Genomic DNA, 27,978 nt, shown 5'->3' on the forward strand with positions numbered 1-27,978 from the left:
TCAAATAGAGGAATTCTAGAGTAGGAGCAGAAGGTGTGGGTTTGATGCTCAGCCCTTACAACTTCCAGCCACATGACTTAGTTTCTTTGCAACTCAAAACCTTTAATTATAGAATAAGACAATAACAACAACTCATCCACAGTGCTCTGGTAAGAGCGTAGTGAAATAGTGAGCATAAAACTGTGTGGTAAACTAAAAAGAATTACACAGGTATACTTTATTATATCTAGAATATTCTTCCAACATCTGTAGATATTTATCTCATCAGTTGTTCCTTTCTCTTTCTTTTTCAGTACATTTTAGATTTTTAAATCCTTTCTATCGGCTTACGTTTACTTTATCTCCTATGATAAAAGAATAGCAAACATAAAATAATTACCTTGATCATATTTACCCTTTAAGTTACCATGCATTTTCTTTCCTGTTTGCTGAGAAACTTCTTAAAAAGTTTGGCTTTTCTCTAAGTTATCTTTACAATTCAATTTTCTGAACATCTTATATTCTAGTATCTCGATTCTATCATCTGAAACTTTTTATGAGCTTTCATTATTCTTCCTCACTTCTCTACAGCATTTGACACTGTTGACAATCACCATAACATTCTAAGTTCTTCTGATAGATATATTTGTTCTTCCCTGACAGCTTTGTCCTAGCGTTTGCTTTCTCTTTTTTTCTCCCACCCCTAAATGCAGGTGCTACCTAAGACTTGCCTTGCTATTCCGCCCTCTGTATTTTCTTTCTTGGCAAACATCCATTCTTATATGCTCATTAAACTATCAACTCTGTAAAGCTAACTCTCAAATCTGTCACCTTCCTTATACTTTGCCTCCACCATGTAACACATTTCCAGCTTCCTCATGTACACCTTTAACTTTCCATGACCTTAAAGATTCAAGTTTCCATTCTGTCCCCCCAAAATGAAAAGAAAGCTTGTAGTTCCTGGGGTCTTCTCTTGCAGGGCCAGGGAAATGATCAAGGAGCACTAGTCTTTCATTAGGTCTAATTACCATTCATCATTACAGGGTTAGTGTGGGACATTTTACCCTTAAACAATTTATTTATAGATTCCTATCTTAATTCAGGAATTCCAGAGGTTAAGATGATTTCTCAAACCCCAATAAAAATATAGAATATAGAGTTGGTTGACCAATTAAAATACAGAATTTAAAAACATAAACAAAACAACAAGGTCCTACTGTATAGCACAGAGAACTATATTCAATATCCTATGATAAACCATAATGGGAAAAATATAAAAAAAAGAATGATGTGTATAGCTGAGTCACTTTGCTGTACAGCAGAGATGGGCACAACACTGTAAATCAACTATACTTCAATAAAAATATTAAAATAAAACAAATAACATTTTGGTTGACCAATTAAAATAGAGGAAATATATACGATCAAGACTGCATAACTGTTGAACTATGAAATAATAAAATGAGTAGAAAAGTGTAGGCAAATCTTTGACAATGGAGGAGCTCATGTAGAAACAAGTTTTAGTAGCCAGGCACATCATGGTGGCAACAGAGAAATGCTACACCAAATTTTGATTTCAATTTTAGCATATTTGCTGTGTAAACCAGTGGTAGTTTGGTAATAAAATATTTTAAGAATTTTTAATTCATCAAGTTTGAATTTTTGCAGATATAGTGAAACTTTTCAACATAGATATATTTTTAAGGGTAATTTAAAAATCTATTTAAAAAGCTCCACCTACGTTTTCAATGGCACTTAAAATTCAATTTCATTGGTACATAATACTCAAATTCTGAACAGTTGGATCAAAGTCTTCCCTCCACATTATCTCACACCCTCAAAAGAATCATTCCTGGCATCTAGAATCAGTTATTGCTGAAATCATTCAGCCTTATTTAAATAAGTCTCATAATAGGTTTCCTTTTTAAACTACATTTCTGGTTGACTAGAACAACAGTGAAACGACTGGTAGTCATGTACTTAAGACAGACATCACTAAGAGTGACAGTATAATCATAGCTTAAGATGTACATTTACTGCAGTGGTTACCATAGAGATCTAAATTTGGCTCTTTAATAAAAAGTACATGAATTTGATTTTGAATGTGTTCATTTTGGTTAGCAAGGTACACCAGGTTTCCAAATTGAACGAACATATATAGAAACAACAGTTTTGGAATTTTGTCCTAGAAATCTTCAAGGGGTCAAATATAGGTATATAAAAAAGTAATAGGTTCAGTTTCTGGAGTTTTTAATGGATACTTCATTAACTCTGTCACGTGAAGCCTAGTTTGGCAAAATATATATTTAATGGCTTACTGATATTTTATTCTCAAGAGGGAAAACAAAAGGCGGGGGAACCAGACATTCTAGTCTAAACATAGGTATGGCTCAAAGCATAAAGTAGGATCACAAGAGCAAAGATCTGAGATTTCACTGATTTCTGGCCTCTGCTCCTCTTCTGTCCTGCTGTCTATAAGGCAAGACTCTCGAATTTTTCATTTATAAATTCTTCCCTGGTTATCTTAGATCACAGAAATCTCTCCCTTCTTTGAACTTAATGAGTTTTATGTTTGCAACTTGAAATGATCCTAGATGCCATTATACTCTCCAAACTCTCAATCAATTTGGAGATGGTATACCTTGCAGATATACCATCCAGAGTGTCTAGTGCAGGTCTAGGTATGTAATTATTTACACTGATTGATGGATAAGATGAGGGTAGATTGATACCTGACTGCTATAGAGAGGTAATCTGAATTATAATGCAAACATAACAAATGCATTAAAGTTAAAACCAAATATATGGGGGGAGAAAAGCTACTGAGATCCATTACGATAATATGTGTAAAAGAATTCTATAAAGCGCTATTCAAATGTAAAGCCTCATCAAAAAATAAACTCCTAGAGGAGTTTAGTTTGTTCAGCAAATGTTGTTCTGAGAGAATAAATTGTTCTTAACTGTTGAATAAGAAAGCTTTCCCTCCCCCAAAGCATTAGGATATTTGTGCTCCTACAGACTTGGAATGAGAGTTGTAATACTCTGTCTTGCATTATGCTCTATATTGAATATTCTCTTTGCTAAGCCTTGCAGAGCTGGATTCTTCCTGTAAGTTTGGTCTCAGCTAAAATGCTTCCTTAGAAGGGTCTTCCCTGACCACTCTAAGGTAATGCAATGTTCTACCTCTCATTTTACTTTCTTCAAGGCACTCATCTTGATCTGAATTTAACAGACTACTTTTCTGTTTACTCATTTATTGTCTATCCTCTTCCTCTAGCACAAGTTCTATCAGACCAGGGACTGATCTTCTGCATGTCTGTATGTCCAACTACTAACAAATATTTCTGAGTTAATTAGTGAATTCTCCAAACTAAATTTACTTGAAAACTTTGTTTGAATCTAATGGCAGGTTCATCTCATTTCACCAAACCCAAGATATATAAATGATCCTTAAAATTTCAAAACTAGAAATATTTTTGGAAGTTATTTGCTTTAACTTTCCTGTTCCATTAAGAAAAAAAATGGAACCTTGATTTGTAAAATAAATAGTTCAAAGTTAATTCACTGAGCACATATTTAGATACAAAAAGAAAGTTAAACATTTCATTATCAGAATATTTTAGGCACACTTTAAATGTAAATCAGCAGGATAACTGACTTAATTCTCAGCACCATTTTGTATGATTAAGTACACTTAACGGGAAGCTTTAGTAAAATATGGCCATGGCAGAAAGTGTCAATTTTTCTTTGCAATAATTCTGAGCACATTAAATTCTTCAAAAAGCTCTTTTTATTGCCATAAATTCAAAGAGTTAAATTGAAGTCCTTCATATTTAGGATCAGAAGGATCATAAAGATTTTTATAGTTAACATGAATACACATGGGGTATCAGCACATTAGCAGAGAAGGACCAAAAAACAGTCACAGAATTGGAGTGTGTTTCCCAAAAGTGACATTTCAGATATTTGTCTCTAATAAAGAGTGTTGGTTTCTTAATGTGCTAAAACTCAGTAAAAAGCTAGGTACATCTGGCTTATTGCTATTGCTATATACAGGGAAATTCCTCTTAGTATCTGTGAAATGTACCTGCATTTGTTAAAGAATAACATCATCAAAAATGTTTCTATCATAGTTCAGAAATCAATAGTTTCTCTTTCCTGTATCTTTATTTCCAGTTAATGGTTTAATTCAAGACAGAAGAAAAATTTAGAGTGATCTTTCAGTAAAATTTATTCCCAATGAGTATATCTGAATAAACCCCATAAAAATATCACTCAACTCTGGTTTATATATTAATGGAAATAAAAATGTAGATTTTACAGATAACTATTTTTATATCATTTTCATTCCATTTCTTTCTCATTTTATACATTTCATTTCTATCTATCTTCAGAGCTTCACAGTTCACTAATTCTCCTAATTATCTGAGTCCCAACTCCTTCAGGATGTCTGGTGAGTATCTCTCAACACTCATTTGCAATAGAGATCATTTAAGCTGTAAACTTTAAAATCCATATATTTATTGTCACATTATATCCTTTACAATAACTATGAGATTTGCATTCTGAGTCTTCATGAATATTTAATTATTTGCACTCAGACTCACATACACATAAATTTAGATAGATAGGTAGATCGCTAGATGATTGATAGACAGATAAATGGATAAAATAAACAGAGAGCAGACAGAATAAGTTGGACATTAGATGAGTACATTTGCAGGCTGACATATATAGTATATGTTCACATTTTCAGAGAAACACTCATATGGTAAGACTTTATGAGGTCATGAAAAAGAAGCAATGAATGTTATTGGTTCAAGAAGGTACTAAACTGTGAGTGGTACTAACAACCCCAAAGAATATTTCTCAAAAAAATCACTTTAAGAGATAACTAAGTGACCGTAAAAGGGAACCAGAGATTAATAACAAGTCCTAGTGTACCTAAGTCTCCTACAATGCCTTGTATTTCTAAAACTAAGTATGTCTCCATGTAGTGTATGTTTACGAGGTGAAACATCACATAGATGACTATCCAGTGTAAGTCTGTTCTCACATTCTGCTTCAGTGAACTAGAAAGTTCAAATGAAGAGGTATAGTTATGAAAATTACCAAGCCTTAGGCTATTACAATTTTAGAAGCAAAACAAGTTCTGCTAACATTTTCTAACACTATCCTAAAGTTTGATTAATATCTAATTTTCCTGTCGTTAACTTGTGCTTTCTAAGGGAGCACAGGAAATCAGGTATGTATTGTACTTGACATTCAAAGTAAAATTCTAACCCATTTATTTTGGTAAAATAGAGTTCTCTATAGACACCTTAATTAAATATCATTATATGATCCTACTGACCCAATATTCTAAAAATATATAATAGATGTAACATAGTCCTTAGAAACAAAGTCTCAGCTATCCCTTATCTAGAAATATTTTATTCTATAATATCAATTAAACAAAGGATAAGGAGACTGAATAAAGAGAGATGTTTAAACAATTGTTTAAGTTAGAGCGGTGGTCCACATGCCAGAAAATCTCAGTGTAAGCACAGAAGCAAAAATTTTAAGCCACCTGCAATGTGTTTAAGGTTTATCCTGCACCAGATAGGTAACCTTAGAGTAGTTTGCTGGACTAAATCATTGATATTGGTTTATATTCTTTATGGAGGCTGTACATGAACATGATCTCTTGGACTTTTATGTCTAAGTTTATGACCGCTTAGACTTTTTTAAAAAAAGAGGCCAATAAGGTACAAACTTCCAGTTATAAGATGAATAAATTCTGAGATCTAATGTACAGTATGGTGACTATAGTTAATAATGCTGCATTATATACCTGAAATTTGCTGAGAGTAGATCTTAAGATAACTATGTGAGGCAATGAACGTGTTAATTAGCTTGATTGTGGTAATCATTTCCCACATCACATATGTATAACATCATGTTGTAAACCTCAAATATATACAGTTTTTGTCAGTTATACCTCAATAAATCTGGGGGGAAAAAGAGGCTAAGAAATCTCTATGTTAATATTAAGAGAGTACTTTATTATATTTAAATCAAATTATTTCACAAAACCATCTCCACCAAAATCGTGGATAACACATGAACTTAGTTAGATTAAGCTAACTTAACTAAAAGATTTCTATTATAGTCTGATTTCTATGACCAGGCAAATAAAAAGTCAAGTTTTATACACTGATAGACAATCCAGTGTGCTCAGATTTGCATGAATTAAGTTTAAATAAAAGCAAAGAGTGCTAACAGAAATAATTCAACTAGACTTCTGTCAAAATTGATTTCTATTTAACAAATTATTATGACTGACACTTTCATTTGTCAAAATTAGAACTGCATGGACATTTCTAGAAAATTCTTTACTTTCTTTTAATACTTTGAAAAGCCTGGGTACCACAATCCCCAAAAAGTCTACAAACATTTTCACCTCATTTACCATGCTATTCTGTTCAATGAAAACTTCTGCCTTTCATTTTTCCATTATTTATTATGTCAACTCTCTTTTCTACTTCATTGCTTGTGCAATTTGGAAATAAATGGATTTCACATCATGAAACATTTCACTTGGTTATGTTCTTCAGATAAATATATTGCTGCTTACAAAGTGACTTGGAAGGAAAGAAAATTGGGGCATTTAAAGTAAATTCCACCCTGTTAATTAAACTATTGGTTGTTGACAAAACAGCTTATTTTTTAAGGGTAGTGATAATAATAAAATTAAAATGTCCACAGTATGGTACAGTTTATAAAAAATTCAATAAGTATTGTCTTATTTAATCCACATAGCTGTCCTGAGGAGTAGATTGTTAGAATCATATCTAGCGTATTTAAAAGAAACTGGTATACTCCAATAAAGATGTTAAAAAAATAAATAAATAAAAGAAACTGGGCTAAGATATAATGAGAATCTCCCCTAAACTATAGAGGTCTACAGCTGACTAGTTACCATCAATTACAATTTTCCTTCATTTGTTTCTCTTTGGAAGATGCCTCTGTGTCCGTGTGTGTGTGTGTGTGTGTGTGTGTGCGTGCGCGTGTTTTAATACTTAATAGCTTTACTGAAGTATAATTAATATACATCGGACTGCATATATTTAAATTGTACCATTTGATAAGTTTTGGCATATGTGAAATCTGTGAGGCCATCCCCACAATCAAGATAACGCATATCTCTGTTAGCCCCCAAAGTTTTCATATGACCCTTTGTAATCCTTCCCTCCAGCTCTTCTCTCCCACCCCAATCTCCAGCCCCTAGACAATTTATCTGCTTCCTGCCATTCACAGGTTAGTTTATAGTTTCTAAAATTTTATGTAAATGGACTCGTATGTTATCCTTTTGTCTGGTTTGTTTCATTCATTCGCAATTATTTCAAGATTCACGATGTTCTAGGGTGTATCAATAGTTCACTCACTTTTCTGACTAGAATTCCATGTATGGATAAATCATAGCTTATTCACCTTTGATGGAGATTTGCATTGGTTCTGGATTTTGGCTATTCCAAATAAGGCTACTATGAAAATTACTGTACATCTCTTTGTATGGACATGTTTTCCTTTCCCTTGGGGAAATACCTAGGAGCTGTTTAAGAAATAGTAAAATTATTTTCCAGAGTTATTGTACCATTGTACCATTCCCACCTCAATTGTATGTGCTCTTCTTCTACATCCTCACCAACATGTTCTTTTTTAATTTTAGCCATTCTGATAGATGTGTAGTGCTATCTCATTACTTTAATTTGATTTCTCTAATAAAGAATAATGTTAAAGATTTTCTCACGTGGTTATTTGCCATCTATCTGCCTTCCTTAGTAAAGTGTCTCTTCAAATCTGTGAGCTATTTTTCCTTGGGTTGTTTTATTACTGAGTTTTGAGAACCTTTGGGTTTTTTTGGATACAAGTCCATTATCAGATATATTATTTACTAACAATTTCTTCCTGTCAGTGACTTGTCCTTTCAATCTCTTAACAGTGGCTTTGTAGAGCAATTTTTTTTTCATTTTGATGAAGTCCAGTTTATTGATTTCTACCTTTATGGGTTGCCTAATCAAAGGTCACAAAAATTTTTCTCTTATGTTTTCTTTAGAATTTTATAATTTTAGGTTTTACTTTTAAGTTAACTTTTTATATAGTGTGAGGTATGCATTTAGATACTTTTTCCACATGGATATCCAGTTGTTCCAGTACTATTTATTAAAAATACCATCCAGTTTCCACTTAATAGCCTTTGCCTATTTCTTTTAAATTAGTTGTCCATACACGTGACATCTTAATAGCATATGGAGTCTTCCAAACCATAAATGTATATATCTCCATTTTTGTAGTTCCTCTTTAATTTCCCTCAGCAATATATTGTGGTATTCAGAGTAAAGGTCTTTGCATATCTTTTGTCAGATTTATCACTATTTCATATTTTTGATTCTATTTTAAATGACTTTTTATTTTAATTTTGATTGTTTGTTACAAGTATTTTAAAATACAACTATAGCATTCCTGTATCCTGCAAACATGGTAAGATAATGTTTGTTTTAGTAGTTTTTTAAAAATACATTCTGCTGAATTTTCTAGACAATCATGTCATCTGTAATGACCAGCTTACTTTATCCTTTCTAATGTTTTGTTTATTCTTCTTGCCTTATTCCACTGCCTACAAGCTCCACCGTAACATTAAGTAGAAGAGGTAAACACCAATGCCCTTATCTTTTCCTGATCTTATGGGGAAAACATTCAGTCTTTCAACATGAAATATGATGTAGGATTTTTACAAAAGCCCTTTATTAGGTTGAGGAAGTTCCCTGTTATAATTATTTTGCTCAGGGCTTTTTCTCACTTTCTTTTTATTTTTTAATCAGGAAGAGAATTTGGGTTTCATCAAATACTTTTCGGCATCTGTTCCAATGGTTGTTTGATTTTTCTTTTTTTGGTTTGTTAATTTGGTGAATTAAGTTGATTGATTTTTGTATGTTAAACCAGCCTTGCTTTCCTGGGATGAACTTCACTTAGTTATGATGTACATTCATTTTACATATTGAGAAGATTGATTTACTAAAGTTTCATTTAGAATTTTTGGATCTATATTCATGAGGGACGTTGGTGTGTCGTTTTCAATTCTTGTAATGTCTCTGTTAAGTTTTGCTCTTTGAAAATGCTGACCTCATAAAATGAGTCAGGAGGTATTCCCTCCTCTTCAATTTTCTAAAACTTTGTATAGAACTATTCTTACTTCCACCCAAAACGTGTGGTAGAATCCACCAGTGTGGTCATCTGGCAATGGAGTTTCCTCTGTGAAAAGGATTTTTAAACTACAAATTTATTTATTTATTGCTGAATATACGATTATTGGGTTGATTTATTTCTTCTTCTTTGATAGTTTTTATTGTTTAAGGAAATTACCTATTTTATCAAAATTGCCAAGTTTATTGACATAACACTGTAAATAATATTATTTTCTAATCCTTTAAAGAATTGTAGAATCCATAATGATGTGACTGTTATCATTTCCAATGTTGGTAATTTGTATCTTCTATTTTTCCTATTAAGTGTGGTCAGAAATTTATCAGTTGTACTGATCTTCTCAAGGTAACAGCTTTTGGTTTACTCACTTTTATCTAAACTTTACCTCTTTTATATTTCATAATTTCTATTTTGATCTTTATTATTTCCTTTCTTACATACTTTGTATTTACTCTCTGCCTTTTCCAGTCCCTAAAGGAAGAAGCTGAAGTCATTGATTTTAGATTGTTTATATTTTCTTCTTTTAATATAGACGTTTAGTGCTCTAAATTCCCCCTAAGTATTGCTTTTAGTGGCACCACAAACTTTTTTTTTTTTTTGGCACCACAAACTTTGATATGCTTTATGTTCATTTTCATTCAGTCCAAAATATTATTACTCTTACTTTTTACTTCTTTTTGTTGCATGGCCTATGTCAAAGCATATTATGTAGTTTCCCAACATTTACTCTACACCATGCTCCACAAATCAGTCTGGTTGGAGGGTACAGGCATTATTGCTGGTCCTCAGTGAGCACTGGGGCAGTGAGACCTCTAAGATTTATGAGTTTTTTCCTCAACCTTGGTCATCTTCTCACACATGTGCACTGTTCAGTACTCCATATTTCATGAGTTCTCTGTGTGTGCAGCTCTCTCCTCTCCATTACTCTGTCCACTAAATTCTAGCTGCCTTGAGGTCTCCAGACACTCTGGCCCATTTCCTCAACTCATGGAGTCCACTGGGATCTGGCTAAGTCTCCCTTCATGTTGCTGAAGTCTAGACACTATCTCAAGGCAGTAAGCCAAGGCAACTCAAGGCCCCTCCTTGTTTGTTTCCCATCTCTCAGAGACCATCATCATTTATGACTTACTGTCCAATGTCTTGAAACTCCTTTTTCATATATATTTTGTCTGTTTAAAAAATTGACTTAGGTTTGTCTGTGTGTGTGTATGTATAAATTCAGTACCTGTCACACCAACTCTAGATGACACTTTCCTGTTTTTTTTAAATTCAGTTGTTTTATTTAAGCCATTTTATGAGTGTAGGTAAACATTTGACACTGTAAGTTCTTAGAATGTCAGTGGTTATCTCAGAGGATGTTGCAGCAGTCTAAAAAGAAAGGTTTTTGTTGTTGTTGTTTTTTGTTTTTTTCTAAAATGTAATCTCTTTCTGGTCAGGAGAGATTTAGAACCACATATTGACTAACACTTAGAGCAGCAGTATTTTACATATGTATTGCATATTCTGGTTTTAAAGGGCTTTTCACGAACATTCTCTCATTTGATTATCTATGGTTAAGGCCTAGATGCAAACATATTAGAGCTTAGGAGACATGCTACCTTACCCAAACTCACACAGCTAATAAGTGCTAGAGCTAAGTCTTGAACCCAGGCTGCCTCCCTCCCAGACCATTCTTGTAACCACTAGTCTACCCTTCAGGGCAGTGGGACACTCTTCTGAGTCTTTTGCTGCCTTCTGACTCTTTTAAACGACCTCAGTGGGTTCTACAGTGACAGATTATCTCACATATTGTGCGCTTTTGGAAATAATCCTCTTGTGCTATTGCCTAATGCAAGGCAAGGATTCCAGGTGGTGATGCTTATTGGGTGGTACTGATAACATCAAGGATATTATTCAAAGATAGATGAATGGCTCTGTGCGCAATGGATAGTGCATTGGACTTCTAAAGATAGATGATACCTTTGATGATAAATTCATACTATACTGGGTTAATTTTGTCATAAACTATTTTATATGAATATTCATTTCTGAGTTCTTCCTATATAAAATTTCAGCCCCTAACAATTTCCAAGGCCTATCATCTCATATTCCTCTTCTCTTCCTTAGTTTTTTCTCTTTAACACTGATCACCAGTATATATATATTTTTTAATAAATTTATTTATTTTTGGCTGCATTGGGTCTTCGTTGCTGCACACAGGCTTTCTCTAGCTGCGGTGAGCGGGGGCTTCTCATTGCGGTGGCTTCTTTTGTTGCGGAGCACAGGCTCTAGGCGCACGGGCTTCAGTAGTTGTCACTCACAGCCTTCAGTAGTTGCAGCGTGCAGGCTCTAGAGCACAGGCTCAGTAGTTGTGGCACACGGGCTTAGTTGCTCCCTGGCATATGGGATGTTCCTGGACCAGGGCTGGAACCCATGTCCCCTGCACTGGCAGGCGGATTCTTAACCACTGCGCCACCAGGGAAGCCCTATCACTAATATATTAATGTATTTTGCTTCTCTTGTTTATTGTCTGTCTCCTTCACTAAAATATAAGTTCCATAAGGACACACAGTTTTGTCTATTTTGTTCACAACTGTATGTCCTGTACCTATTGAGTAGGAAATCAATACTATCAGTTAAAATTTACATTTACATCTTGGAATTTATGTTATTTTGACGATTGTTGTGTAAAGGAGTGGAGAACAGTATCTGAGACTAAGTTTTCAGGAGCATTAGGATCTACTTGTACATATTCTCACTGCTATTGGACGTGTATTATCCATAAGAGGCTAAAGCGTATAAGAAGATAAAGTCACTAGATGAGACAACCGTCTCAGCATTGTTCAGGAAGATTGCATTTGCATGTTAGCTTCTATCCCCTCTCCTGATAACACCATCAGCTGTTAGGGCTGTCATGTTACGGAGGGATGGACCTTTACAGGTGAGGTAGTGGTACAGTAATTAGCAGCACGGCCACTGGTCACAGAATGCTGGGGTTCAATTTTCAACTATGCTATTTACTAGCTCTATAAATATTAGAAGTCACTATTATTTTATGCCAAGAATTTTTATCCAGAGACTTCAAGGGATTTTTCAACCCTTTGAAACTGTGTTCAAACCTACTGTGTGTAGGAGACGGATGCATCTTTCTTGGGAGGTCTACAGTTTTCATCAGATATTCAAGGTCTGTCAGTACTTACAATACTCTGGGAATCAAAGATCAAGTGATACTGTTATAAATAAATCCCCCAAAGTGTATTCTTTTGAATTGGCTTAAACTCCCATAAGGCCAGCCAGAGTACTAATTTTTTGCAGGAATTTAATATTTCTATGTTTTTCATCCTCAAATCTACATAGACCAGAGCTATAAGATAACTATAACTTTACTATTATTATAATCACCTTTTCACAGTTGAGGTTAAGTAATTGGCCTATACTAACATGATGGAGACAAGGAAACCTCATACATAAATCTACAAAAGAAATGATCACATTTTACTGTCACTGATACCTATGTATCTCTTCTTTGAGATGTGCTTCCCTGAGAGTAAAAGCATCAGGCCTTCTTCACTTTGGCAGTCTCAGGATCCGGAAAGTGTAAAGGACATACTACATGTTCAATATACATTTGTTGTAAAATAATTAAGCTGGATATTAGACAAAGATCTTCTAATTATAAATCTCCAACATATTTTCATTACCTGAAGTCACACATCTTGTTATGAAATTACTCTAAAGGAGAGTGTCTTCCCTTTGCTAATGTACTGTTCCAGTATTTTCTCTCACTCAATATCTTCCTCAGCCAGGGTATCAACTATTAAGCTAACACATATTCATGTCATAGAAAGAAAAGTAAAGTAAAACATGAATCAAGAGTCTAATAAAAAGCAAAATATACATTTTGTTTCTACTGATAGCATACGGAAACTAAATCAAAGACCAGTCACTTAGGAGTACTTTATCTCTTAATAATCTCAAACAACCAATCACAGAAAACCTCCTGTGTTATTATTTAGTGATCTGATCATTCTTATGGCCACTAGTTGCATTCACTCTGTTCACCTGGTATCTGCATCACATACCATATTTTCAAATCTTCCTTTCTGATACCTTAATATCTCTGTTGTATTTCCTGATTATGTTCTCCTGGCATATCATATTATTCCACTAAATTCCTTCCTAATACATTTCTCCCTGACACATCTTTCAATCAGTTAGATGAAGAGCATCTATCTAATCTGGGAGCTCTGTGAGGAAAGTAAGGGGAGACTACTGGCAGAGAATCAAGCTTAACAGGTGAGCAGAAAAGAAGTGAATAAGAATGTTAGGAAAGAAGGAAAAAAAGATGGGCAATAGGATCACTAGGTAAGAGTAATATTGCTATGTTGATTTTTTTTCCTTATGAATTTCCAGCATAGCATCCAAAGAATATTGGTTAATGAATGTATAAATACTCTCTTCATTAAATCTAAGGGTAAGAGAAAATTGTTTTTAAGGTCTTGAGTATACTATCTTTCCTTTCTTCCCCCCCTCCCTCCCTCCTTTCCTTTTTCTTCTTCCTTTTAAACTGTCAGCTCTTATATTCTGTACTTTGAGAACTACACTGAGTAAAAAAGTTGGGTCCCCAAATGTCCCAAAGATTGTGCAAAGATGTATTCTGTACTTTATAAAAAGAAGACATTCTTGAGTATGCTACTAAGTCTTGTGGGGCAAGCTCCGTCTGACTATGAGTATATAAGCAAGTATGGGAAGAATAAAATTTCATTAACTAATGATCTTCTCAGACATTGGACTATTAGGAAGATTTATAGGCAAAAAGTTGTATAACAAGGACATCCTAGTCCTTTTAAAATAATTCAGATTATCCAAGATCCATTAAATTCCACATTATATAAATTCAAAGTAATTCTTATTCTCAAATTTTGACATTTGCTTACACAACATCAAACATATTTATATTTGTGAAAAACAAAGTTTACTTTCTAAATAAGAAATTAAAAGGCATAACTCTTGAACTTCATAGATTAATATATCTAAACTCTAATAATTTTGTTGTGCAAATAATGCCAGCAAAACGATAGAGTGTTTCAAATCATTCAGGTTAAATTATAGGAAAGAAAAAACAACAGTATTATTAATTTGACTCATTTTTAAAATGATACTGAATGTGGTTTGAAGAAAAAAAACAGTATGTTAGCCCTTATTGTTTCTTAGTAAGGTGGAACATTTATGTGTATTTAAAATTTTTGAATGTAATAATATATTAAAATTATTCATATGCTTCCTAGTATTGGTTATACGAGGGATTAATTCTTAATTTTTGTTTACTTGGAAGGCCATTTAATAAGTGCATTTGCATTATTAAAACTGATTTATCAAACAATAATGTCTATGATTGTGAAAAATCATGTTACTTGAATTATCCAGAATTCCTTTGACCACAGGTTATTCTTAAAGGTATTTGAGAATAACCTCAAGCAGCACTTGCAAATTCAGATATCATAAACACTTCCAAGTTTCAGTTCAAAAACACAAAGTGATTTCATAGGATAATGCTTTATTAAAAAATAAAGCCCGTCTTTTTAGAAAAGCCCTAGTGTCTTTGAATTATGTATAAAAGAATTATTTTGAAAACTTAAAAAATGCCTCTAATTTCCCATTTAACAGTAAATATTAGATGCAAAAAGACTCTAGCAGAGTTTCTAAACAAGTATTAAAATGACCAACTGATCAGTAATTTGTATCACTTTACAGAAAAGATTTGACAGTAAATTACTGAGTCTATATGTGCATGCTACAGCATAGTATGTTCAGAGTCAAAAGATAAAGTAAAATGCAATTACCCTAAAAGACATTTCAAGATTCTCTCCACCCCAGATATCCATTCCTGCATCGTAAGTTCCTATCTCTTCAAAGTAGTTTCTGTCAATAGAAAATAGGCCACCAGCCATAGTAGGGGTCCTAGTTGAAAAAAAACAAAAAGAAAAGAATACCTTTTGAAAACAATGTGTGGAGTTTAATGAGACTACAGCAAATATTTTTGAGACATTTTAAATTAAAAAAATAGTACTCAAAAATCTCAAACTGGAAACATAAAGCCAAGTTGTTAGAGGTTTTAAAATTAATAAATAGCATTTTATTTCACACTTTCTGTAAAACTAAATTTAGATTAGTCTATATTTTTCTTACAGGTGATCAAACAGATACAAGGAAGGAACACTGGCCATTTAAGACAGAGGCATATACATCCTTTCTGAAAGGCATAGTGAAGAGAAGTTAGTGCTCTTAGCACTATCCTTAAAGAGATGAACTGGTCATGAAACTACCAGTTGTCTTTTGTCACCTAATTATAAATTATTTGAATATGAACTCTAGAAATGTATGGAAGTGGTTTCTCTATGAAAAGACCTATAGCCTATTTAAATATGAAAAATATTAAATGCTATAAAATATTTATAGGCAATAAGTATCTAATGATAGTCACATAAGTATAAGTACCATAGAACTTTATATCTAATTGTTTACAGCTGTTTACCCAGTTAAAATGATAGAATGAATCATATAACCCTATGGATAAACATAAATCCTGTATGCTATTCACAGTTTTAGGACATTTGGCCAAGATCCAAAACTTTTTACTAGGAATAAATGCTTTTGGTTCTCATATTCAAACTTTCTCTAAGAAGTCAGGTGTTAAGTTTCAAAAAGAATAATTAATTTTTAATCTAAGAAGTTTCATTAAAATCAGTGGTTAATGTGTGAACCACACAAGTTTTCTGTATAAGCAGTGTGAATTGAAACTGAAAAAGAAAGTTCTAGTTGTTCACAAATGAATCTATACTAGCAATGATTATTTTTGAATAGAGGTTTTCAACCTTTGTAGCACATTAGCAGCACCTGAAGCACCTTTAAAAAATACATTTCCATGCTTGGGTGCCACTCTCTGCAGATTTAGATTTAATTGGCCAGGAGTGCGGCCAGATCTTTGATATTGTATAAAGTTCCCAGATGAGTCTACTGAGCTGCTAAAGATGAGAAACTGATCTAGTAACTTAGATTTGGAATGCTCATCCAGGTACAGTTGACCCTTGAACAACATGGATTTGAACTGCTCGGGTCCAGCTATATGCAGATATTTTTCAACAGTAACTACTGCAATACTACACAACCCATGGTTGGTTGAATCCTCTGATGTGGAGAAACCTTGGATACCAAGGGCTGACTATAAATTATACTCAGATTAACTCCTGAGTTATTCAAGGGTAGTTTGAGATTGTTAGAAAACCAAATGTTCTATTTTTCTCAAAATTATATCCTCTTCTGCCACCGGATATGACCATGTCCTCTAACTGAGCAGTGTAGTTCATTGAAAAACTACCAAATAATATTGTACTTGGATATCTACCATATCACAGAGTTCTCTATTTCTCCCAGTGCTCTCACTGTTTTATACTCAGGTAATTAACTGTCCATCAGTTGGAGTAGCAGAGCCTCACTTGCTCTGAGTTGTTTTATTACTTTCGGTCTTGCTGGGTTCCTATCAAGAACAGTGTCATTGACCTAACGAGTAATAGAGAGAAACACTAACAAAGCGAAGCAGATGGTAATTATGGAGTAGCCATGACCCTCACCTGATTGGGGTTTTGGAACTCCATGGAAATAACTGTATAAGGTATTACAGTGCTGAACAGTCTAATGAAATGAGGAACAGAAATTGCTGCAATTATCCTATGATAATGTAACCAGGTGCTTAAGAACGTTAAGGATGCATTTTTAACGATCAGAGTGCCTGTTCACTTATCTATTTACTAATAGGGAACTAATGCATTTAACTTAAATACATGTATTGACTTTCGTCTTACAGTTGGTGATAATTCCTACAAATATGTGAGAAATATATTATAAATGGCTACAATAAATTATATATTTAACCATAAAAATGACTCAAATAAGTTTTACTTTTAGTTGAAAAGTAACAAAAGCTTAAAAAACAATTGCTCAAAAAATTCCTGTATTTTCTGAAGATGGATGTTCCTAGGGAGAATTTTTTTGTGTGTATTTGCAATGTCAGTTAGCTCTCTCACACAGTCCGGGGATGGTGCCTTAAATAATACCTACAGACACAGATAGTGTTGTATAGCATGTTCTGTTCTAAGTTAACTGCTTTGTAATGTCCCCCCATGAACTATTTACATATTCCTGTGCAGACCTTAAGTTTTCTGGGTACCTAGAAAATTAAAAACCTTGATTATAGTTGAGTTAGCTAAAATTGTCTTTTTAAGGTTGTGTCTCTACAATGTCGGACCAACCAATTCCATCAATTTTATTGGGGAAAATATAATCAGCCCAATGGCTGAAAATATTACCTACCACCCAGTAAGTAGGTGAAGATGAATAGAACTAAAGCACTTGGCACAGTGCCAAGTATAAATAGTATATAGTTAATAAGGCTGTATTTTTAGTATATTTAATATAAATAGTTAATAACGCTGGGTAATACATTTTTCTTGTTTTTGCTGATGTTAATCATTCAATCAAAATCTTAAGTGTCCTTCAATTAATTTTGGCTCCCCATATACACGTCATTTTGGATTTCAAAATCATTTAAAAACACTTCAGATCCAAGAGGTTGAACTCTGCCTCTCTGAACACACCTTTTAATTTTTTAACCCCTCCTATTTCAATCCTATGGAAGTCACTTTTTATCCTTCATTGATGGTTATCATTCCTTAGCTACTCCATATTCTCACAGAATAACTCCCTGCAGAAATCGTTTGCTTCCCTCCTCCCACCCCCTCTCCAAGACCCTGCCATGTCAGCGAACACCTAGCTGAGCACCCTAGGTTCTCTGTCCTTGCCTGACTGACACCATTCTCTTTTTATAAATATTGGTTCCTGGGTAAACTTACCCTTCTCATCTACCTCTGCTCCTAAGACCTAGAGAATCACTAAAAAAGTAATAAGCTGAGGTCATCTGGTCCTGCTACAAGTCCATGTTATTGACCCTCTGCTAGTCCAGAAAGACCTAACAATCCTTTTACCTCTATTTGTTCACCTATCTCATTTTTAACTGAATATTTTCCAAAGGTTTTGGACTATTCTCAAGAAGTTGAAGAGTGAGGCAATGCATAAAATCTAAACTCTCTCAATCATGAACTCTAACCTCCCTCAATCTCTACGTTAATATGTGTATGTTTCTCAGGGCCTCTTCCTTCCTCTTGTCTCAGAGAAAAGAATGTCTCCTTTCCTCTCACTATGGGATAGCATTCATCCTTTTGCCCTCAGCCAGCTCTTTTCTAACTATAAGCATACTTTTTTTGTTTTTATTACCCCTTGATTTACTGAGATTTGCAGATATTGTGTATTTAACAAATTGAAGGTTTGTGGCAACTCTGAGTTGAGTAAGTCTATCGGCATCATTTTTCCCAAAGCATTTGCTTACTTCATGTCTCTGTGTCATTTTGGTAATTCCACACTATTTCAAACTTTTAAATTATTATTATATTTGTTGTGCTGATCTGTGGTCAGTGATCTTCGTTGTTAACTACTGTAGTTAGGTGCACCATGAACCACGCCCGTATAAAACAGTGAACCTAATCAATAAATGTTGTGTGTGTCCTTACTGCTACACCATCCGGCTGTTCCCCTGTCTCTCCTTTTCCTTGGGCCTCCCGATTCCCTGAGACCAATTAATAATCCTACGATGATCTCTAAGTGTTCAAGTGAAAGAAAATGTCCTACATCTCTCACTTTAAATCAAAAGCTAGAAATGATTAAGCTTAGTGAGGAAGGCGTGTTGAAAATCGAAATAGGCCTAAAGCTAGGCCTCTTGTGCCAAACAGCCAAGTTGTGAATGCAAATGGCAAGTTCTCGAAGGAAATTAAAAGTGCTACTCCAGTAAACACATGAATAGTAAGAAAGCAAAACAGCCTTATTGCTGATATGGAGAAAGTTTGAGTGGTCTGGATAGAAGATCAAACCAGGGCTGGGCTTCCCTGGTGGCGCAGTGGTTGAGAGTCTGCCTGCCGATGCAGGGGACGCGGGTTCGTGCCCCGGTCCAGGAAGATCCCACATGCCACAACGCGGCTGGGCCCGTGAGCCATGGCCGCTGAGCCTGCGCGTCCGGAGCCTGTGCTCCGCAACTGGAGAGGCCACAGCAGTGAGAGGCCCATGTACCGCAAAGAAAAAAAAAAAAGAAGATTAAACCAGCTACAAAATTCTCTTAAACCCAAGCCTAATCTAGTGCAAGGCCCTAACTCTCTTCAATTCTATGAAGGCTGAGAGAGGTGAGAAAGCTGCAGAAGAATGCTTCTAAAGCTAGAAGAGGTTGGTTTATTAGGTTTAAGGAAAGAAGTTGTCTCTATAACATAAACCTGCAAGGTGAAGCAGCAAGTGCTGATGTACAAGCTGCAAATTATCCAGAAATCTAGCTATTATTGAAGTTGCCTATACTAAAACACAGATTTTCAATGTAGATGAGACAGCCTTATATTGGAAGAAAATGCCATCTTAGGACTTTCATAGTTAGAGAGGAGAAGTCAATGCCTGACTTTCAAAGCTTCAAAGGATAGGCTGACTCTCTTGTTAGGGGTTAAGGAAACTGGTGACTTTAAGTTGAAGCCAATGCTAATTTACCATTCTGAAAATCCCAGGGCCCTTAAGAATTGTGCTACATCTACTCCACCTGTGCGCTATAAATAGAAAAACAGAGCCTGGATGATAGCAAACCTCTTTACAACATGGTTTACTGAATGTTTTAAGCCCACTGTTGAGACCTACTAAGGTGGACCTCGTCACCTTAGTGCTCTAATGGAGATGTACAACAAGATAAATGATGTTTTCATGCCTGCTAACACAACATCCATTCTGCAGCCCATGGATCAAGGAGTAATTTTGACTTTCAATTCTTATTCTTTAAGAAACCCATTTCATTAGGCTATAGCTGCCATAGATAGTGATTCCTCTGATGGATCTGGGCAAAGTTAATTGAAAACTCTCTGGGAAGGATTCACCCTTCTAGATGCGATTAAGAACATTCATGATTCATGGGAAGAGGTCATAATATCAACATTAATAGGAATTTGGAAGAAGTTGATTCCAACCTTCAAGGATGACTTTGGGGGGTTCAAGACTTCAGTGTAGGATGTAACTGCAGATGTGGTGGAACTAGCAAGAGAACTAGAATTAGAGATAGAGCCTGAAGATGTGACTGAATTGCTGCAATCTCATAACAAACCTTTAACAGATGTGGAGTTGCTTCTTATGAATGAGCAAAGGAAACAGTTTATTGAGATGGAATCTACTCCTGGTGAAGAGTCTGTGAAAACTGGGAAATGACAACAAAGGATTTAGAATATTACATAAATTTAGTTGATATAGCAGTGGCAGGATTTGAGAGGACTGACTCCAATTTTGAAAGAAGTCCTATGGATAAAATACTATCTAACAACATTGCATGCTACAGAGAAATAATTTGTGAAAGGAAGAGTCAATCGATGGGGTAAACTTTACTGTCGCTTATTTTATGAAAATCCCACAGTCAGTAGGCATCAACACTGAGGCAAGACCCCTCACCACCAAAAGATTATGACTTACTGTATGCTCAGATAACGGCTAGCATTTTTTAGCAAGTATTTTTTACCTAAGGTATGTATATTTTTTAGACACAATGCTTTTGCACACTTAAAAGACTATAGCATAATGTAAACATAACTTTTAAATGCACCAGGAAACCAAAAATTTGTGTGACTTGCTTTATTGTGATATTTGGCTTTATTGCAGTGGTCTGGAACCAAACCCACAGTCTCTGAGCTATGCCTGTACTCTTTCAGCTACCTGTTCATTCACTATTACATTTGTGTTTTATGTGTTTGATTTCTAGATTGTCCCCTTGAGCTTACAAAACTGCTCATCTAAGTTCTACCCTAAACCATAATACATCTTCACTCCATCCTACTACTCATTCAAACCAGGGACATATATTTTCTATTCCCTTCACTGGTGACCTTATTGAAAGGATACTTTCTAACATACTCCCTCAACTCCTCTTGACCTTCTCACTAGAATCTGGATCTTGCTCCCATCTCTATAATAACTTCTTTCTGAAAGGGCCCATTGATGATGAACTTCAACAGCCTTTCCCTGCCTTCTTCCTTTGAAAGCATTTAACACAATTTACCAACCTCCGTGCTTAAATTCTTTTCACTTCTGACTCCCATTGCATTGTTCTAGAGAGGTTTTTCCTTCTATCAGTTTAAATATTTATTTTATGATGCTTATTGATTCCCCTTCCTCTTCCTTTCCCTTGCTGGCTATCAGATCTCAGTCAAGCTTTTAGTTTCACATCTGTGACATGAGTATAATATACCATTACAGTATTGTTTTGCAGACATATGTGCTTAATAATTATCTTATTTTCCCCAAAATGTAGTCTTCTCAAGGGTCTCTCAGTGGCACTTTTCTCTTTCTCTTTACCTGTATCAGGTCATCGGTCACATGCCTTTAACCATCACCTCTATGAGGATGACTCCTGATCTCTGTTGTCTTTTCTCTCTTCCTTCCTCTGCATTGGTTGTACTTTTCTAAGTACTCACTAGGTGTTCACTTAAAAAACTCCTTCTGACTCTGCTCAGTGTATGTAACATAGAACTGAGAGTGTGCTACCACATCTGTTTCTCTTCAAAGTCCTCTATTTTTTTCTAGTGTCCTAAGACTTTATTCATCAGACCTTATTTCATCAAACCACCTTCCAGCACCTTTTTCTTTTTTGCCTCATTTGGTCATTTCCCAAATACTTCCTTTTTTTTTTCTTAAGTATTTTTGACACTTATCTCTGTTATCAGGGTCACTTTCCAATTTTAGTCCTTTTATTTCTAACCATTTGTTAATGGAACTCTCATGCTTCTAGAGTCTGCTACTTCTAAAATTTATCCTACAAATCACAGCCAGATTAATTTCTCTAAATCAGAATTCCTCTAAAACTGTTGACCAGATATTTCAAAACCTATTTTAATAAATGCCAGCTTTTTAAGGCTTCCCTGGTGGCGCAGTGGTTGAGAATCTGCCTGCCAGTGCAAGGGACATGAGTTCAAGCCCTGGTCTGGGAAGATCCCACATGCCGCAGAGCAAATAGGCCCATGAGCCACAACTACTGAGCCTGCGCATCTGGAGCCTGTGCTCTGCAACAAGGGAGGCTGCGACAGTGAAAGGCCCGTGCACCACGATGAAGAGTGGCCCCCACTCGCCGCAACTAGAGAGAGCCCACGCACAAAAACGAAGACCCAACACAGCCAAAAATAAATAAGTAAATTTATAAAAAAAAAAAAAAAAAAAAAAATTCCAGCAGGGATCTGGACCTACCCAATGAGCTCCTCCATTCCCTTTAACTATTTATCTGTACTTAAAGTGTTTAGTTATACCAGTAAATGCTTCACACTTCTTGGTGCATTTTTTCACATCAATTTGCCACTTGAACTTTCCTTTGTAAACTCCCCTTATATGTTCATACCTGCTCCATTCTTCAGTCAATGCAAAGTTGATATATTCCATACAGGCTGGCCTTAGTACAAGCCTCTTCCCTCCAGTTTGGTTGTACTCTTTCCCTTCTACCTTGTACTACAGCACTCTGTTTCTCTCAAGGCAATTGTCACTTCTTATTGTGTATTATGAGTACTCAGTATTTGGCGTCCATATTTGAAAGTCAAAATTACCTGCAATTTTATTTCTGAAATTGCAAAAAATTCTTTGCTTACATCTGCTAAATTGATAATAAAGATGCCTTCATTAATTCTAGGGTGTTTAAAGACCTTATCCTCTACTTAGAGTTCTGGGGATTGAGTTTGATAGTATATTAGAATTACAGATATAAAGCTTTATGACAATGCAGAGTAGTAAAGAACTCAAAAAGTAAGTATTTGACATGGAAAAATACTGAAGCTTTTCAGCAGAACTTGATAAGTCCAAAGAAATTGTGATAGAATACATTTGATTATTCAGTAATGCTAAAATGCAAGGCCTATATTTTCTCCAATAAGACAATATATCCCATACTTCACACTGGGATAACCACCATGTGTGTGAAAAGCAGGTAGACAATAAAGACACTCTAAGAGGCAGCCAGTTAGTTTTTAGGAGTATAGACTTTGTATCTAGATTGACTGGGTTCAAAACTCAGTCCCACAGTGTGACCTTCAGCAAGTCACTTAAACTCTATGCTTTAATTTGATCGTCTATAAAATGGGGAAATACGTTTTATTTTGTTTTTTTTTTTTGCGGTACGCGGGCCTCTCACTGTTGTGGCCTCTCCCGTTGCGGAGCACAGGCTCCGGACGCGCAGGCTCAGCGGCCATGGCTCACAGGCCCAGCCGCTCCGCGGCATGTGGGATCTTCCCGGACCGGGGCACGAACCTGTGTCCCCTGCATCGGCAGGCGGACTCTCAACCACTGCGCTACCAGGGAAGCCCGGGAAATACGTTTTAATGTAATACTCTTAGAATAGTATCAACACAAAGCAAGTACTGCACATTTAAATACTAATTTTAATGAAGAAGAGGAAAACATCTGTTTATCAAGATTACAATCAAGAAACACAAATACCATATGCTAACACATATATATGGAATCTAAGGAAAAAAAATGTCATGAAGAACCTAGTAAGGTAAGACGGGAATAAAGACACAGACCTACTAGAGAATGGACTTGAGGATATGGGGAGGGGGAAGGGTAAGCTGTGACAAAGTGAGAGAGTGGCATGGTCATATATACACTACCAAATGTAAAATAGATAGCTAGTGGGAAGCAGCCGCATAGCACAGGGAGATCAGCTCGGTGCTTTGTGACCACCTAGAGGGGTGGGATAGGGAGGGTGGGAGTGAGGGAGATGCAAGAGGGAAGAGATATGGGAACATATGTATATGTATAACTGATTCACTTTGTTATAAAGCAGAAACTAACACACCATTGTTAAGCAATTATACTCCAATAAAGATGTTTAAAAAATAAATAAATAAAAATAAAAAAATAAAAATAAAAGCTAATGGAGCCATGAATAAAAATATCAGTAACATTATGAATAGTAATAATATAAAAAAGATTATAATCAGCTTTATCTTATTGTTTTCAGAGTCTAATCAATTTTCAACAGAATTGTAATATTTTAGAGCTTTAAAAGCCCTACAGATTTGGTCAACCAAATTTAACTGCAATGTATTTAAATGACTTGTTCAAGGACCCCCCCAGGTAGTTAGTGGTCCAGTTAGGAATCAATTTCTTTTACATATAAATTATCTATCTATTTATCTATCTATCTATCTAATCATCTGCCAATCCATTATCTCTCAATTTATCCTTATAACTCACACAACAAAAGATTTGAGGTAGCTAATTCAAAATACACTTTTTCTGATTTCAAGCTCCAAATTTATGTACCACGTTTTCCTGTGAATGTTAGTATTGCTCTTCAAATCAATTTCTTTTAAAGTTATTGAAACATCATTTCTTCTCACTAATCCTTTGATATATCAGGATTCTATTTAATCTTACTTGGCAAATAACCAAGATCTCTGGAGAAAAAGTGTAAAGAAGATTTGTGAGACCATAGCTCAGCTTTAGGCTGTTATTTGAAACAGTCAAATTACACAATACCTAGACTGTTAATGTTTAGCTCTGTATTAATAACATTTCTCATATATTATAAACCATGATAAAGAAAAATGATAAGCATAAATTTTATTATTTACACAAGTATGAGGCAAATAGTTGAAATGTTTCCATAATTTTGATTTTTTCAAATCATAAAATACAATGACTTCATTTTGTTAACCTCTGTGAAGGTTTAGAACCCAAAGGAAAATTAGACGCTGTGAGTATCTCCCTGTCCTTCCATATTCTGTCAAGTATACTCAATATAGAAAATGGAAGAAAGGAATCAAAGGCATAGCCATCCTTTTAATAGAGTAATGAATAATTGCATGTTGAATGTAATTAAAGTTTTTTTCAGAGAAAAAAATGGGAAGTTCAGTGGAATACTGCACACCACAACACTCATTTGAACATATGCTGAGTAAGGAGATGCAGATTTTGGTAGAGAAGAAACTGTTACTTTAAAAGTTTATGCTGACTTAGGCTCTGAGAAAGGGAAGCTTGCTCAAATCCTGTAGAGTTTATGCAACACAGTTTCAAAGCTATTTTTATTTTTTCTTTATTTTATTTTTTTAGGTTTTGACAAGGTTTAACTTACTTTTCTTTTTTTGAATTTTATTTTATTTTATAGAGCAGGTTCTTATTAGTTATGTATTATATATATGTAAGTGTATATATGTCAACCCCAACCTCCCAATTTATCCCACCACCATCACCCAGGCCCCACCCCATTTCCCACCTTGGTATCCATACATTTGTTCCCTACATCTGCTTCTCTAATTCTGCCTTGCAAACCGGTTCATCTGTAGCATTTTTCTAGATTCCACATATATGCGTTAATATATGATATTTGTTTTTCTCTTTCCAACTTACTTCACTCTGTATGACATTCTCTAGGTCCATCCACGTCTGTACAGAAAAAACAATTTCATTCCTTTTTATGGCTGAGTAATACTCCATGGTATGTGGGTACCACATCATCTTTATCCATTCCTCTGTTTTTGGACATTTAGGTCGTGTCCATGTCCTGGCTACTGTAAATAGTGCTCCAATAAACACTGGGGTAAATGTGTCATTTTGAATTATGGTTTTCTCTGGGTATATGCCCAGTAGTGGGATTACTGGGTCATATGGTAGCTCTATTTTTACTTTTTAAAGGAACCTCCATACTGTTCTCCATAGTGGCTGTATCAATGTACATTCCCACCAACAGTGCAAGTGGGTTCCCTTTTCTCCACATCCTCTACAGCATTTGTTGTTTGGAGATTTTCTGATGAGGCCCTTTCTAACTGGTGTGAGGTGATACCTCATTGTAGTTTTGATTTTCATTTCTCTAATAATTAGTGATGTTGAGCATTTTTTCATGTGTTTGTTGGCCACCTGTATGTCTTCTTTGAAGTAATGTCTATTAAGGTCTTCTGTCCATTTTTTGATTTGCTTTTTTTTTTTAATCAAAGCTACTTTTTAAAAATTTTATTTTCTAACATTGTTATTGGAGTATAATTGCTTTTCAATGGTGTGTTAGTTTCTGCTTTATAACAAAGTGAATCAGCTATACATACACATATTTCCCCGTATCTCCTCCCTCTTGCATCTCCCCTCCCACGCTCCCTATCCCACCCCTTTAGGTGGTCACAAAGCACCGAGCTGATCTCCCTGTGCTATGCACCTGCTTCCCACTAGCTATTTATTTTACATTTGTTAGCATATACATGTCACTGCTACTCTCTCACTTCATTCCAGCTTACCCTTCCCCCTCCCCGTGTCCTCAAGTCCATTCTCTACATCTGCATCTCTATTCCTGTCCTGCCCTTAGGTTCATTAGAACCATTTTTTTAAAATTTTAGATTCCATATATATGTGTTAGCATTAAATATTTGTTTTTCTCTTTCTGACTTACTTCACTGGGTATGACAGACTCTAGGTCCATCCATCTCATTATAAATAACTCAATTTCATTTCTTTTTATGGTTGAGTAATATTCCATTGTATATATGTGCCACATCTTCTTTATCCATTTCTCTGTTGACGGACATTTAGGTTGCATCCATGTCCTGGCTATTGTAAATAGAGCTGCAATGAACATTGTGGTACATTACTCTTTTTGAATTATGGTTTTCTCAGGGTATATGCTCACGAGTGGGATTGCTGGGTCGTATGGTAGTTCTAGTTTTAGTTTTTTAAGGAAGCTCCATACTGTTCGCCATAGTGGCTGTATCAATTTACATTCCCACCAACACAGCAAGAGGGTTCCCTTTTCTCCACACCCTCTCCAGCATTTATTCTTTGAAGATTTTTTGATGATGGCTATTCTGACTGGTGTGAGGTGATACCTCACTGCAGTTCTGATCTGCATTTCTCTAATGATTAGTGATGTTGAGCATCCTTTCATGTATTTGTTGGCAATCTGTATATCTTCTTTGGAGAAATGTCTATTTAGATCTTCTGCCCATTTTTAGACTGGGTTGTTTGTTTTTTTGATATTCAGCTGCATAAGTTGCTTGTAAATTTTGGAGATTAATCCTTTTTCAGTTTCTTCATTCGGAAATATTTTCTCCCATTCAGATGGTTGTCTTTTCATCTTGATTATGGTTTCCTTTGCTGTACAAAAGCTCTTGTTTGCTTAGGTCGCATTTGTTTTTTGTTTTTATTTCCATTTCTCTAGAAGATGGGTCAAAAAGGATCTTGCTGTGATTTATGTCATAGAGCATTCTGCCTATGTTTTCCTCTAAGAGTTTTATAGTGTCTGGCCTTAAATTTGGGTCTTTAATCCATTTTAAGTTTATTTTTCTGTATGGTGTTAGGGAGTGTTCTAATTCCATTGTTTTACATGTAACTGTCCAGTTTTCCCAGCACCACTTATTGAGGAGGCTGCCTTTTCTCTACTGTATATTCTTGTATCCTTTATCAAAGATAAGGTGACCATATGTATGTGGGTTTATCTCTGGACTTTCTATCCTGTTCCATTGATCTATATTTCTGTTTTTGTGCCAGTAACATACTGTCTTGATTACTGTAGCTTAGTAGTACAGTCTGAAGTCTGGGAGCCTGATTCCTCCAGCTCCGTTTTTCTTTCTCAAGATTGCTTTGGCTATTTGAGGTTTTTGTGTTTCCAAACAAATTGTGAAATTTTTT

General features: G+C 35.1%; 1 protein-coding gene across 2 annotated transcripts in view; it reads right to left on the reverse strand.

Moving 5' to 3' along the window:
- GALNT13 (polypeptide N-acetylgalactosaminyltransferase 13) overlaps window positions 1–27,978 on the reverse strand; it is a 552,783-nt gene that overhangs the window by 183,080 nt on the left and 341,725 nt on the right. For both annotated transcript variants that reach the window (XM_024735936.1, XM_024735937.1), the window contains one exon: window positions 15,048–15,165. In XM_024735936.1, the coding sequence (XP_024591704.1) occupies window positions 15,048–15,165 (118 nt within the window). The remainder of the gene's footprint in view (window positions 1–15,047; window positions 15,166–27,978) is intronic.

The sequence above is a fragment of the Neophocaena asiaeorientalis genome, unplaced genomic scaffold (assembly GCF_003031525.2).
Source record: "Neophocaena asiaeorientalis asiaeorientalis breed wild unplaced genomic scaffold, Neophocaena_asiaeorientalis_V1.1 scaffold72, whole genome shotgun sequence".
Taxonomy (NCBI): domain Eukaryota; kingdom Metazoa; phylum Chordata; class Mammalia; order Artiodactyla; family Phocoenidae; genus Neophocaena; species Neophocaena asiaeorientalis.